At 32.8% G+C, this 12,486-nt stretch overlaps 1 protein-coding gene across 2 annotated transcripts; it reads left to right on the top strand.

Moving 5' to 3' along the window:
• Positions 1–7,807: 7,807 nt before the first annotated feature.
• On the top strand, positions 7,808–12,205 carry LOC111861759 (zinc finger protein 830). 2 transcript variants are annotated; one of them, XM_023846592.2, is made up of 3 exons: positions 7,808–7,944; positions 11,314–11,483; positions 11,893–12,205. In XM_023846592.2, the coding sequence occupies exons 2-3, from the start codon at positions 11,323–11,325 to the stop codon at positions 12,038–12,040; spliced, it is 309 nt and encodes a 102-aa protein (XP_023702360.1). In that variant the 5' UTR covers positions 7,808–7,944; positions 11,314–11,322; the 3' UTR covers positions 12,041–12,205. The 2 variants fall into 2 exon arrangements, with proteins under 2 accessions (XP_023702360.1, XP_023702359.1); XM_023846591.2 differs by having other exon boundaries at positions 7,810–7,964.
• Positions 12,206–12,486: the final 281 nt, after the last annotated feature.

The raw sequence follows: 12,486 nt of genomic DNA, 5'->3' as shown, positions 1-12,486 counted from the left end.
TTCAGTACGATTAACTTTCCTACCAGAATCTCTAATAACTCTTGCACCTTAATAGATAATATCTATATCAATACTCATCGGCATGAATATTCCGTGGACCCTGTTATTAATGGTCTCTCAGACCATGATGCTGAGGCTATTACCTTAAATAATATCTCCATTCCTGTCCCTAAACATGTATCCACCTATACAAGAAACATTAACAACTACTTGATAAGTCAGTTTACATGTCTGTTAAGTTATGAAAATTGGGAAGATGTTTTTCTTGAAACTAATGTCAGTGTAATTTTTAATAATTTTCTCAACACATTTCTAAGAATCTTCTATTCATGTTTTCCTGTAAAAAAATCCCAGTACTCTTATAAACAAAAACCATGGCTAACTACTGGTATTAGAATTTCATGTGCAAATAAAAGGAAACTTTATCTAACTTACAGAAATAATAATGATCCAAATTTCAAGGAATATTACAAGAAATATTGTCGAACCTTGGCTAGGGTCATTATGGCAGCAAAAAAATTTTATTATAATAAACTTCTATTAAAATCTAATAATAAGACTAAAACCACTTGGAACATACTTAAAACCATTACTAATAATAGAAGTCCTGGTAATAATATATCCTCAATGACAATAAAGGATAAATTATCATGTAATCCATTAGCCATAGCAAATGCATTTAATACTTACTTTTCATCTGTAGCTGAAAATTTACTTACCAAAAATGTCTCTAGAAAAACCATTATTAATAATAAAGATTTCTTATCTTATTTACATCAGAATTTCATACAGTCGTTTTCAACGATGAAACTCAGAAACACTACCACTTATGAAATTGAAAAAATAATACACTCTTTGAAATCTAAGAATTCTCATGGGTATGATGAGATATCATCAAGAATTCTGAAAGTTAGTACTCCCTATGTTTTATCGCCCTTAACATACATATTTAATATGATCCTACAGACAGGTATATTTCCGGATAGATTAAAATTCTCAGAAGTTAAGCCGTTATATAAGAAAGGAGATAAAACGGAATTCTCTAACTACAGGCCTATCTCACTTCTCCCAACATTTTCCAAAATTATTGAAAAAATCATTTATAAAAGACTGTATTCTCACTTAAATAAGAATAATATACTTCTAAAGGAACAATTTGGTTTTAGAGAAAAGTTATCTACCGAAATGTCAACATACACACTTCTAAACAACATACTGTCATCTTTAGATAAAAAAAATTATGTACGCGGACTATTCTGCGACTTGCAAAAGGCCTTCGACTGTGTTAATCATAACATACTTTTGGCAAAAATGGAATTTTATGGGATCTCAGGCATAGTAATTAAATTAATGAGATCATATTTAGAAAACAGACATCAGAGAGTATCAGTGAAAGATATTAAGCTTAATAAAGTATCTTCCAAATGGGAGCCTGTCAAACATGGAGTTCCACAGGGCTCTATATTGGGTCCATTACTATTTCTCATTTACATAAATGATTTTCCACTAACCATAAACAAAATGGCTAATCCAATATTATTTGCAGATGATACCAGCATCATTATATCAAACACTAATCCTGAGGAATTTAAAAGTAATGTCAGTTCAGTCTTGAATGAGACAATTAATTGGTTCAATAGCAACTTTTTAACACTGAATTGTGAAAAATCACACTTCTTGCAATTCTTATTAAAAAAACAAAGAAATAAAAATGCAAATAATATCTTCTAACTCGGTGATTACCAATATTAATTGTACTAAAATCCTGGGATTAAACATTGATAGTACAATGTCTTGGAAGGATCATATCACTGAACTGTCATCAAGACTAAATAAGGCTTGTTATGCAATAAGGGCAATAAAACCATTTATGTCTTTAGACTTAATGAAGTCGATGTATTATTCCTATGCACACGCTATTCTGTCTTACGGTATTATCTTCTGGGGTAATTCTTATCTCAGTGACAGTATTTTTAAAATTCAAAAAAGAATAATAAGAGTTATTACTAGTTCAGGTAGATACGACTCATGCCATGAATTATTTAAAAAATTACAAATATTGCCACTTCAGTCTCAATACATATTCTCACTACTTGTCTTTGTCATCAAGAACAGAAGTTGCTTTATATCTAATTCTGATATTCATGATATTAATACTCGTTACAACCACAATTTACACTTGCCTTCTACAAATCTATCATCTGTACAGAAAGGAGTACTCTTTTCTGGAAGTAAGATTTATAACCACTTACCATTAAATATTAAAATGCTATCTAAAGATATTAAGCATTTCAAATCTTCATTAAAAACCTACCTTACAGAACATGCATTCTATAGTATTGATGAATATTGCCAATTAACTTCCTAATGAATATGGTTATTTTTATATTTCTTGCCCTTTGTACATTTTGATTAGTTGTGGGAGGTCTTCCCACTGTAAGTCAATTCATTCATGTTTCATTGTCTTCACTATTATCTTGTGTATTTGTTCAAACTGTGTTTTGCGACACTGTTGTGCAATACTGTGTTTTGCTTTGTGTCTTTGATCAAAATGTGTTTTGTGACACTGCTGTTATGCAATACTGTGTTTTACTTTATGTCCTTATTGTGCTCATTATGAATGTATGTATGTATCATTATTTTATGTTTATATTATATTTATATCTTGACAGGGTCTATATCCCATAGGTTGGTTTGACCTTTTATGGATTAACAGAATGCAAATAAATGAATGAATGAATAAGTCAACTGATTAGGGCATAGGTATATAAGTGAAATTCTCGGCGCATGTATCAAGAATTTCTCATGGAGATGACTAAAAACTGAAGAGTTTCTCTCCCATTCATAGTTCCGATGCTGTCTGTAAGGGGTGGTAAGAGTTCAGGAATCATCAGGAAATTTATTTCAGTAAATCGTGATCGAGGAATTGTGAAATGATAGATCGACAGACTCATTCATTCATTCATTTATTTCAAATTCAGTAAATCCAAAACATAGGTTGAAATACAACCCTGGATATAGAACATGTCAATAATAATATTAAAATAAGTTCCAAACATTGAAACAGTCAAGATAAACAATAAAAACGATATAAAATAGTACACAGTGTAATAACAATTTCATTAAATACAAACAGATTAAAACAAAGAATTTAAATTATCAGTAGCATGAATCTTCTATATACAATTCCACCCAAAATATATTAAGTACAAAAGATTATTATGCGCTTTAGTTTCAAGATAAATATAAGCAATAAATATAACGCCTCACATACCAGTTAAATATCATATATACCTGTCACAGTCATACAATAATCTGAAATCATTTACATAATTTAATGTAATCGTGTGTTAAAAAATAAATTATTAATAAAGTATTATAAAAATATTCATCGGGAAGTAGTTTGGTAAAATTCATCAATGCTATAAAATGCATGTTCAGTGAGATATCTTCTCAATAAAAATTTGAACTTCTTAATTTCTCCAGATGATGATTTAATATTCAAAGGTAATTTATTATACAATTTGCTTCCAGAGAACAGGACTCCTTTTTGTGCAATTGATAAATTTGTAAAGGGTAAGTGTAAATTGTAATTATAACGGGTATTAATATTATGTATTTCTGTATTAAATTTGAAATAATTTTTATTCTTAATAACAAAGAGAAGCAAAGAAAAAATATATTCAGATTGGAGTGGCAATATTTGTAACTTTTTAAACAATTCCCTACAAGAATCATATTTTCCTGATCCAGACATAATTCTTATGATTCTTTTTTGTATTTTAAAAATGTTCTTACTAAAAGGGGCATTACCCCAAAAGATAATGCCATACTTCAATATTGAATGCACATAAGAGTGATAAATCGTCTTTATTGTATCCAATGACATAAAGGGTTTTATTGCCCTTATTGCAAAACATGCTTTGCTTAGTCTTACTGATAATAAAGTTAAGTGATTTTTCCATGACAATGAACTATCTATATTTATTCCCAAAAACTTTGAACAATTAATATTTGTAATTAATGTATTAGTAATTGTACTTTGGATTTCTATTTCTCTATGCTTCTTTAGGAAAAATTGTAAAAACTGTGTTTTATCACAATTTAGAGTTAAAAAGTTTTTTTTAAACCATATCATTGCTTCATTAAAAATTAAGGTAACATTACTTCTAAATTTTTCAGGATTCAAATTAGATACAATAATACTTGTGTCATCAGCAAATAATACAGGCTGAGCTAGTTTTCTTAAGGAAGATGGGAAATCATTAATGTAAATAAGAAATAATAGTGGTCCCAGTACAGAGCCTTGTGGCACTCCATGTTTGACCATCATCCATTTAGAGGATACTTTATTCAAATTATTATCATTTATAATCGTTCTTTGATATCTATTTTCAAGGTATGATTTCATTAGTTTTATTGCTGAACCCGAGATTCCATAAAATTTCAATTTTTCCAGTAAGACATTGTGATTTACACAATCAAAAGCCTTTTGTAAATCACAAAATAATCCACCCACATATTCTTTTTTGTCCAAAGAAGTTAATATATTATCTAAAAGATTATATGTTGCCATTTCAGTAGATGATTCTTTTCTAAATCCAAACTGTTCCTTGGCCAATATATTATTCCTATTTAAATGAGAATAAATTCTTCTATAAATAATCTTTTCAATGATTTTAGAGAAAGTTGGAAGAAGTGAGATTGGCCTATAGTTAGAGATTTCAGTTTTATCACCCTTTTTATAGAGAGGCTTAACTTCAGAAAACTTAAGCCTATCTGGGAAAATACCAGTTAATAGTATCTTATTACATAGATATGTTAGGGGAGACAGGATATACGGGGCACTAGATTTCATAATCTTCAATGATATTTCATCATAGCCATGAGAATTCTTCGGTTTCATTGACAATATTATTTTTTTAATTTCATAAGAATTAGTATTACTAAAGTTCATTTTTGGAAATAACTGGTGTGAATTTTGATGTAAATAATATAAAAAATCCTTATTATTATCAGGAGATTGTTTATAAAATTTATTGTTGAGTAATTTTTCAGCTATAGATGAAAAGTAATTATTAAAAGTTTCTGCAATATCAATTGGATTTTCTGACAATTTATCATTTGTTTTTATCTTAATTATATTATCAACAGATCCTTTTTTGTTTGTAATAGTTTTCACAATATTCCATGTAGTTTTAGTCTTGTTATTAGATTTTAGTATAAGTGTATTATAATATAATTTTTTGGCTGCCACTATAACCCTAGTTAAGATTCTACAATACTTTTTAAAGTGTTCTTTGATATTAGGATTGCTACTGCTTCTGGAAACAAGATACAGTGTTCTTTTATTTGCACATGAAACTTTAATACCGGATGTTACCCATGGTTTCTGTGCATGTGGATATCGAAAATTTTTTATGGGAAAACATGAATAAAAAATTCTAAGAAATATGTTCAAAAATTTATTGAAAGCTATATTCACATTAGATTCCAAAAAAACCTCTTCCCAATTTTCATAACTTAATAAAAACTTAAATTGATCTATAGAATAGCTATTAATATCTCTTTTTTGGTAAAATATCTGTTTATGGGCTGTGACAGTGATATTATTAAAAACAATGACCTGAGCATCATGGTCAGACATACCATTTATAAGTGGATAAACAGAAAATTCATGAAAATCGCTATTAATATAGACATTATCTATTAAAGTACAAGAATTATGAGAAATTCTAGTCGGAAAATTAACTATACTACAGAGATTAAAAGAAGCAAGGAGTGAGTTTAAACAATCTTTCCTAGTGTTATCATTTAAATAATTTACATTGAAATCACCACATAAAATTATCTCATTTGTAGGATTATATATCTTATTTAGTAATGATTCCAGCTGATTTAAAAAATATAAAAAATCTCCCACAGGGGATCTATAAATACAAATGATAATAATATTTTTGGACATAAATTTAAATTTTAAAGCACAAGTTTCTATATCTTTTTCTTTATTATATTGATCTAAATTAATACTATTAAATTGAATTTTTTTTTGAATAAGAATACATACTCCTCCATGACTATAAATTTGTCTACAAAAGGAATTACCTATAATATATTGATTAAAATTTACATTTTCTATCTCAGTTGATTTCATGTGATGTTCAGATATGCAAATGATTTGAGGTGTAATATCCGTTAGAGAGATTAAGATTTCGTCAACTTTGTTCTTAATTCCCCGAATATTTTGATGTATAATAGTTAATTTGTTTTTAGCTGAATTTAATTGGTTGCCCATAAAAAATCATTTGATCTCGTAATAGGTGGCTTTCTAGATCTAGTAGATACTCTCGAATTATCTAATATAACTTTAGATGTACATGATCTAGCAGGGTCCATTCTCAAATTATCTAATATAACTGCAGATGCACATGATCTAGCAGGGTCCACAGTATCAGCCACAGAAATAGGATATTGATTAACCCTATCCCAGGGTAACGTTATTACATTGTTAACCTGTCTAATCAACTGTTCATTTATACACTGTCCGATAGTTTTTGCCACATTCTCTTTCCCTTTGGAATTCAGGTGCATTCCATGACGGGTAAAGTCTTCCCTATTTAAAGCGATATCTAGCAATTTTACATGTGACATAAATTTGGTCAATTTTCTTAATTTTCTATTGAAAGTCTGGATTTCCCTGTTGATGCAAGAAGACTTTTCCAGATCATGTCTATGCAGAGCCGGTACTAAAATAATATTAGTGTATTGGTGCTGTAATACAAAATTAGTGATGAGTTTTAGGCCTTTTGTGGCTTCATTTTTATTAATATCATTAGATCCTCCACAGATAACGACAGAATCCTTGAAATTCATTTCACTAATTTCCTTGTAGGCGGCTTGGGTTATATTCAAAAGTCCTGCACCGGGCATCACTTTGCCCATAACCTCAAAAGATTCATCAGACATATGTAACAAATTAGCAGCACAGCCTCTTATGTGACTATCACCAATTATCATGATTTTCTTTGATGCACGTCTAACATTAGACTTTACATGCTTGACCTTTGGTTTTCGTTCGATGTTACAAAAAGACGGTGCTAAAATATCATCGTCTATATTCTCAGCCATTACGTAACGATTTACCACAATTGGAATCTTGAACTGTTGAGGTGTGATCGTATCAATTTTTGGATGACTTTTACCATGAGGAACAATATTCCAGTCAGATGAATAAAAAGCGTCACAAGACGTAGTAGACGTTGAATTTATCTTATTAGCAGGCTTAGGAATAACGCTGTCCACCCTACATGAAAACTGTTCTTGATCCTCTTTTAACACTTTCATTATTTCCATAACAGATTTTAATTCACAACGAACCCTTTGCAGTTCATCTCTCAGTTCCACACAGCATAAACATGTCAAATTAACATTATCCCTAAAATTTCCGACTTTTTTCTTAGCACCATTAGACTCAACACTCTTAACGGACGCCATCTTGGACATACATTCTGGACTAGCACCAGGGAAAGCGCCCACCGGTACCCATTCAATAGGATGTTGGGTGGACCCAATTGGCTGTCTTAATGATGTGAAAGGGAAATTTTTGTTCCAACAGGGACTCGAAATCTGACCTTTTGGCCGTCCAGGCCGTAGCTAGTCGCTATCCTAGCCTACAATACGGGAGTGGTACGCTATTAAATTATACCTTTCCAACGTGAATTTTGTGTCAACCATGAATTCTCACCGAACTATACTTGTGGGGAAAATAATTAACAGGTATGATATTTATTTTGTGATCCGTGCATTATATGTTGGCAACCGTGGTTGGGAAGGTGTAAGGTTTGTAAGTGGTAATTGACGCCAATATTGTGTATTGTAATTGTGTGTGAAATGTATGTTCGAATGACGTAATTTTCGGCAATATGACTTCAGACAAAGAACAAGGTGACACTGAGCTTATTTTCGTAAGTATAATTTGTTAGCTCATGTTGTTATGTTCAATTCAATTCAATTTTATTTCATCCATGAATCGTTATACATGATATGGGACAAGTCAAAGATTAATATTAATACTAATACTAAATAGTAATAAGAATATAATAATACAGAAATAGTATGCCAAATTATAATAAATGATAATAATATAGTAATACGGGGATAATAATATGACAGTATAATTAGTCTTGAAAACAGTTTCTGTGGTCTTAAATCCTCCATATGTCCTATTGTACCTTTACTGGTTGTAATGCCTATGGAGATTTGATGGAATGAGGATTGGCAGGGGAAACCAAAGTACTCGGGGAAAACCTGCCCCAGCGCCACTTTGTCCATCACAAATCCCACATGACTTGATCGCAGCGGTGGGAAGCCAGCGACTAACCGCTTAAGCTGTGGCACGGCCATTCAATTCAATATGACAATATAATAATAAATGACTATAATAATTTAGCAATCTTGAAGGCAGTTTCTGTGGTCTTGAATCTTCTTTAAGATGGCACTAGGCAGATAATTCCCAGAAGCAGTCACGAAGTGTTATTTCCTGGAGAGAGAATTGAACTGAGCAGTAAGCATTCTCATGACTTATATTATCCAACACAATGAGGCTAATTTATTCTTGGTATATATAATTTAGACTGACTAAAACTCTTTTCTAACAAATAAAATACTCACCTACACTGTAAAAATAATAAATGAACTGAGCGGTAAGCGTTCTTATGACTTGTATTATTCAATACTATGAGGCTAACTGATTCTTTGAATCTTGGAATATATAATTTAGTCTAACTAGAACTCTTTTCTAAAGAAGTAAGACATTCGTCTACACTGTAAAAGCAATGATCAAACAGGAAATTTTTCAAAGCTTTCTTGAATCTGTATAGAGCTGGTATCTCCTTAATGTAATATGGTAAATGATTGTACATACGAAGTCCAGTATTAATAAAATTGTCTTTGCATAAACTGGTATTACATGAAACAATATATAGGTCATCTTTTCCCCTTGTATTATATGAATGTATTTCTGAATTGGTTGCAAGAGTCTTCAAGTTTGATTTTGTGTATACCAGCGTTTCATAAATATACAAGCATGGTAGGGGCAATATATTTAAATAATTAAAATACTGTTTACAACTAGTAGTTTTCTGAATTTGCATCATAGCTCTAATAGCTCTCTTTTGCAACTTAAAAATCAATTTAGCATTTGGTGAGTTGCCCCAAAATAATATTCCATATGATAACAAAGAATGAAAGTAGGCATAATATAGAGTCCTAACAGACTCCAGCCCTGATACTCTTTTTACTACTCTTAGACCAAAGCATATTTTACATAACTTTTTTGCTAGTTCCTGGGTGTGCATAGACCACCTTAAATTCTTATCTAGCCAAACTCCCAGAAATTTTGAATATTCTGAATATTTAATGGCTGCATCATGAAACTTTATTGGAGGGCATTGAAAATGTAGGTTTATTCATTTGGTTAAATTACGCTTTCAGTGGTTAAATCAGTTTCCCCTGTTAGGGGAGATTCGCTTTGAGTCTGGACAACTCAGTATAGTGACAGGCCTCTGATCTGGATAGCTGGGGTTCAATTTATGGCAGATGCGGGAATTTTTCTGTTGTTCGCAGTAGCCGTGCTGATTATGGGGTCAAGCATGTCTTTATGCACTGGGTACATGGGATCATTCCCTTGGGGAAAAGTGGTAGGGGCATGAAGCTGTTCACTCACGTCTGTCTAGTGCTGAGGTCATGAATGCGTGAAGCTGTAGCGTTACTTCTCTGTACGTATAGTATGGGCCTATTGAAGCACAAGGACAGCTTTAGCTATATCATACATGAGGTGTACTTGATTCTCTTTGGTTTGAAACCATCGTTGAGTATCCTCAGTTTTCTTGCAGAGATGGCTTCTGTATGGGTAGGACTGTGCATAGTTCAGGTTATGTTATGTTATGTTATGTCTGAACAAGTCAACAAACCCCATGCAGAGTTAGCAGAAGATGGATATATAAGCTGTATTACCATCATCACTCTTATTGCTTTTATGTGAACATTTTCACTGTTAATGTACCCTGAAGCTGATGGTTGAGTACAGTGAAGGCTGGTCTCTCACACTAAGATTTAAGGTGTTTGGAAGCAAAATGGTGAGGAGAATATTTATTTGGTCTTAGGAAGGAAGAGGTAATGGCATGAGGAACATTATTTATATTATTTACCAGATATTGTTAGTGTGATCAAGGTGGGAACATGCAGCATTCATGAAAAAATCAGGACTGTTAAATTTTCTTGTTGGAAAACCTAAAAGGAAGAGATGACTTGGGAGACTCAGGCATAGATGGGACTTGATATTATGTAAATTAAATTAATCTTAAAAGAAATAAGTTTATGAGTTGGATTCATTTGGCTTGGGATGGGATCCATTGATATTATGTTGTGAGGGTAATTAATCTTCATATTCCATAGAAAGTTGAGAATTTATTGACCAGTTGAGTAAACTGTCACTTTCTTGTGAAGCGTCGTTTTCCATGGGGTTGTTTGGTTTGATTTTCTTGTTATCTCTTAGTGTCACTGTAGATTGATTGTCTAGTAGCTTCATATGTGCTTACTTTTAACTGCTTGAGAGAAACTGTAGCACTAGTTGACTGCCATTCAGACTGCAGGATCACAAATGGAGCTAGTTCTTGCACAGTAACAAATCATCATTATTTATATCTGTGTTGTGAGGAGAATGTAATGTGTACTAGTTGGGAGTTGAGTGGTCAGCTTCCCGCTCAGGTCGCTCTACTTCCGGAGAAAAGGTCCCTGGTACACAATGGGTAGGAGGCTGATGTTGTGTATTTATGTGTGGTTTTTTATGGGTGTGAAACTTGCTCTCTGAAATGAAGGGAAGAATTTAGACTGAGGGTGCTTGAGAACAGGGTGTTGAGGGGAATATTTGGACCGAAGAGAGACGAAGTGACGGGAGGTTGGAGAAAACTGCATAATGAGGTGCTTCATAACTTGTACTCTTCTCCAAGTATAATTAGAATGATCAGGATAAGAAGGATGAGATGAGCAGGTCATGTAGCATGCATGGGGGAAGAAGAGGATTGCATGTAGAATTTCGCTAGAAAGACCGAGATATAGGTGGGAAGATGATGTTGAAATGAACCTTAGAAAGATAGGATGGGTTGGTATAAACTGGAGTAATCTGGCTCAGGCTAAAGACCTGTAGAGGGCTCTTATGAAGACAGTAATGACTTTTCGGGTACCATAAAATATTGTGAAATTCATGAGTAGCTGAGTGACTGGCAACTTTATTCAGTTGCTCTGTTTCGACAGGCACGCAATATGGAATACAAAGACCCAATTGAAGAGGAATGGGAGATATTTCAGAAAGAAATGAAGGAGCAGTCCACAGTATCTGCACAGAGCATTGCTAAAGATCATGAAGAAGCCACAGCAGAAAGGCATATCGATGAGATTGACGAAGAGATGCAGAACTGGTCCAGGTAAAAGAATTATTTTATGTGAGGAAACCAAACAGGGAACTGAAGGAGGAAGTCGGTAATAACAAAACATATGTTGATGCATGACTTACTTATGGAATTATCTGTGTTATTTATATCTTAAATGGTCGCACCATAGCTCAAGCAGATAGTCGCTGGCTTCCCATCACAGTGGCCTGGGTTTGATCCTGGGTCTGGTCAAGTGGGATTTGTGGTGGACAAAGTGGTGCTGATGCGGGTTTTCTCCGAGTACTTCGATTCCCCCTGCCAATCTTCATTCCATCAAATATTCTGTCATCATAATCTCCCAGGGCAGGCTACAATAGGCCAATCAGTGGCTGCCATGCTGAGTAGACCCAGTTGGACTCCACCCCCCATTAAGCGAATTTATAAAAAAATATCTATTTTACAGAGTGCTGGACCTGGAGAATGAGATAAAAGCAGTGAAAGCCGCAAAGAGAAGAAGCAATGCTGGTGATGATGACCTTGAAGTGTCTAGTGCAGATGAAGCTGAATTTGATGAGTACCTAGACTGGAGAGCAAAGAAGTCATATGGATAATAAATTTATGGAATTCATGTCCCACAGAAGAAACAAGCCATTGCAAAGTGAAAGACATTTGTTTCATATTGTAGACTTAAATAGCACATAATATATTTTCTGGTGTTATGTCATGTAAATATTTGTTAAAATACAAAGATTGTACAGTAACTGTATTATAAACGAGTTTTTCGTTTTTTTAAGCCAAAAAGTAATCTCAAGAAATGTTGACAGTACCATTGGTTCTCTAAGATTGGGAAGCATCAGTTATCTCTGCTAACCTTTGGTGAGCGTTCATTGGAAGTTCTGAAGAAGGCTATGAAAGAAAGGAAGAAATTGTCTTTTATCATGAATATTTAACAGAATGGAGTGTTATCACATTGCTGTAAGTATCTGTACAGTCTCTCACTATATATATATATATATATATATAGGAGGAATGGACCAAACTTCGGGAGGGTGTTCCT

The sequence above is a fragment of the Cryptotermes secundus genome, unplaced genomic scaffold (genome assembly GCF_002891405.2).
Source record: "Cryptotermes secundus unplaced genomic scaffold, Csec_1.0 scaffold345, whole genome shotgun sequence".
Taxonomy (NCBI): Eukaryota; Metazoa; Arthropoda; class Insecta; order Blattodea; family Kalotermitidae; genus Cryptotermes; species Cryptotermes secundus.
The sequence above is the reverse complement of the archived record's forward strand: the minus strand, read 5'-3'. Positions and strand labels throughout refer to the sequence as shown.

Bases quoted from the DNA above. Each gene is read 5' to 3' on its own strand.
- LOC111861759 (XM_023846591.2), top strand. From the start codon at position 7,923: ATGACTTCAGACAAAGAACAAGGTGACACTGAGCTTATTTTC. The intron at 7,965-11,313 runs GTAAGTATAATT...CTGTTTCGACAG, and splicing joins GTGACACTGAGCTTATTTTC to GCACGCAATATGGAATACAA. The intron at 11,484-11,892 runs GTAAAAGAATTA...TCTATTTTACAG, and splicing joins GAGATGCAGAACTGGTCCAG to AGTGCTGGACCTGGAGAATG.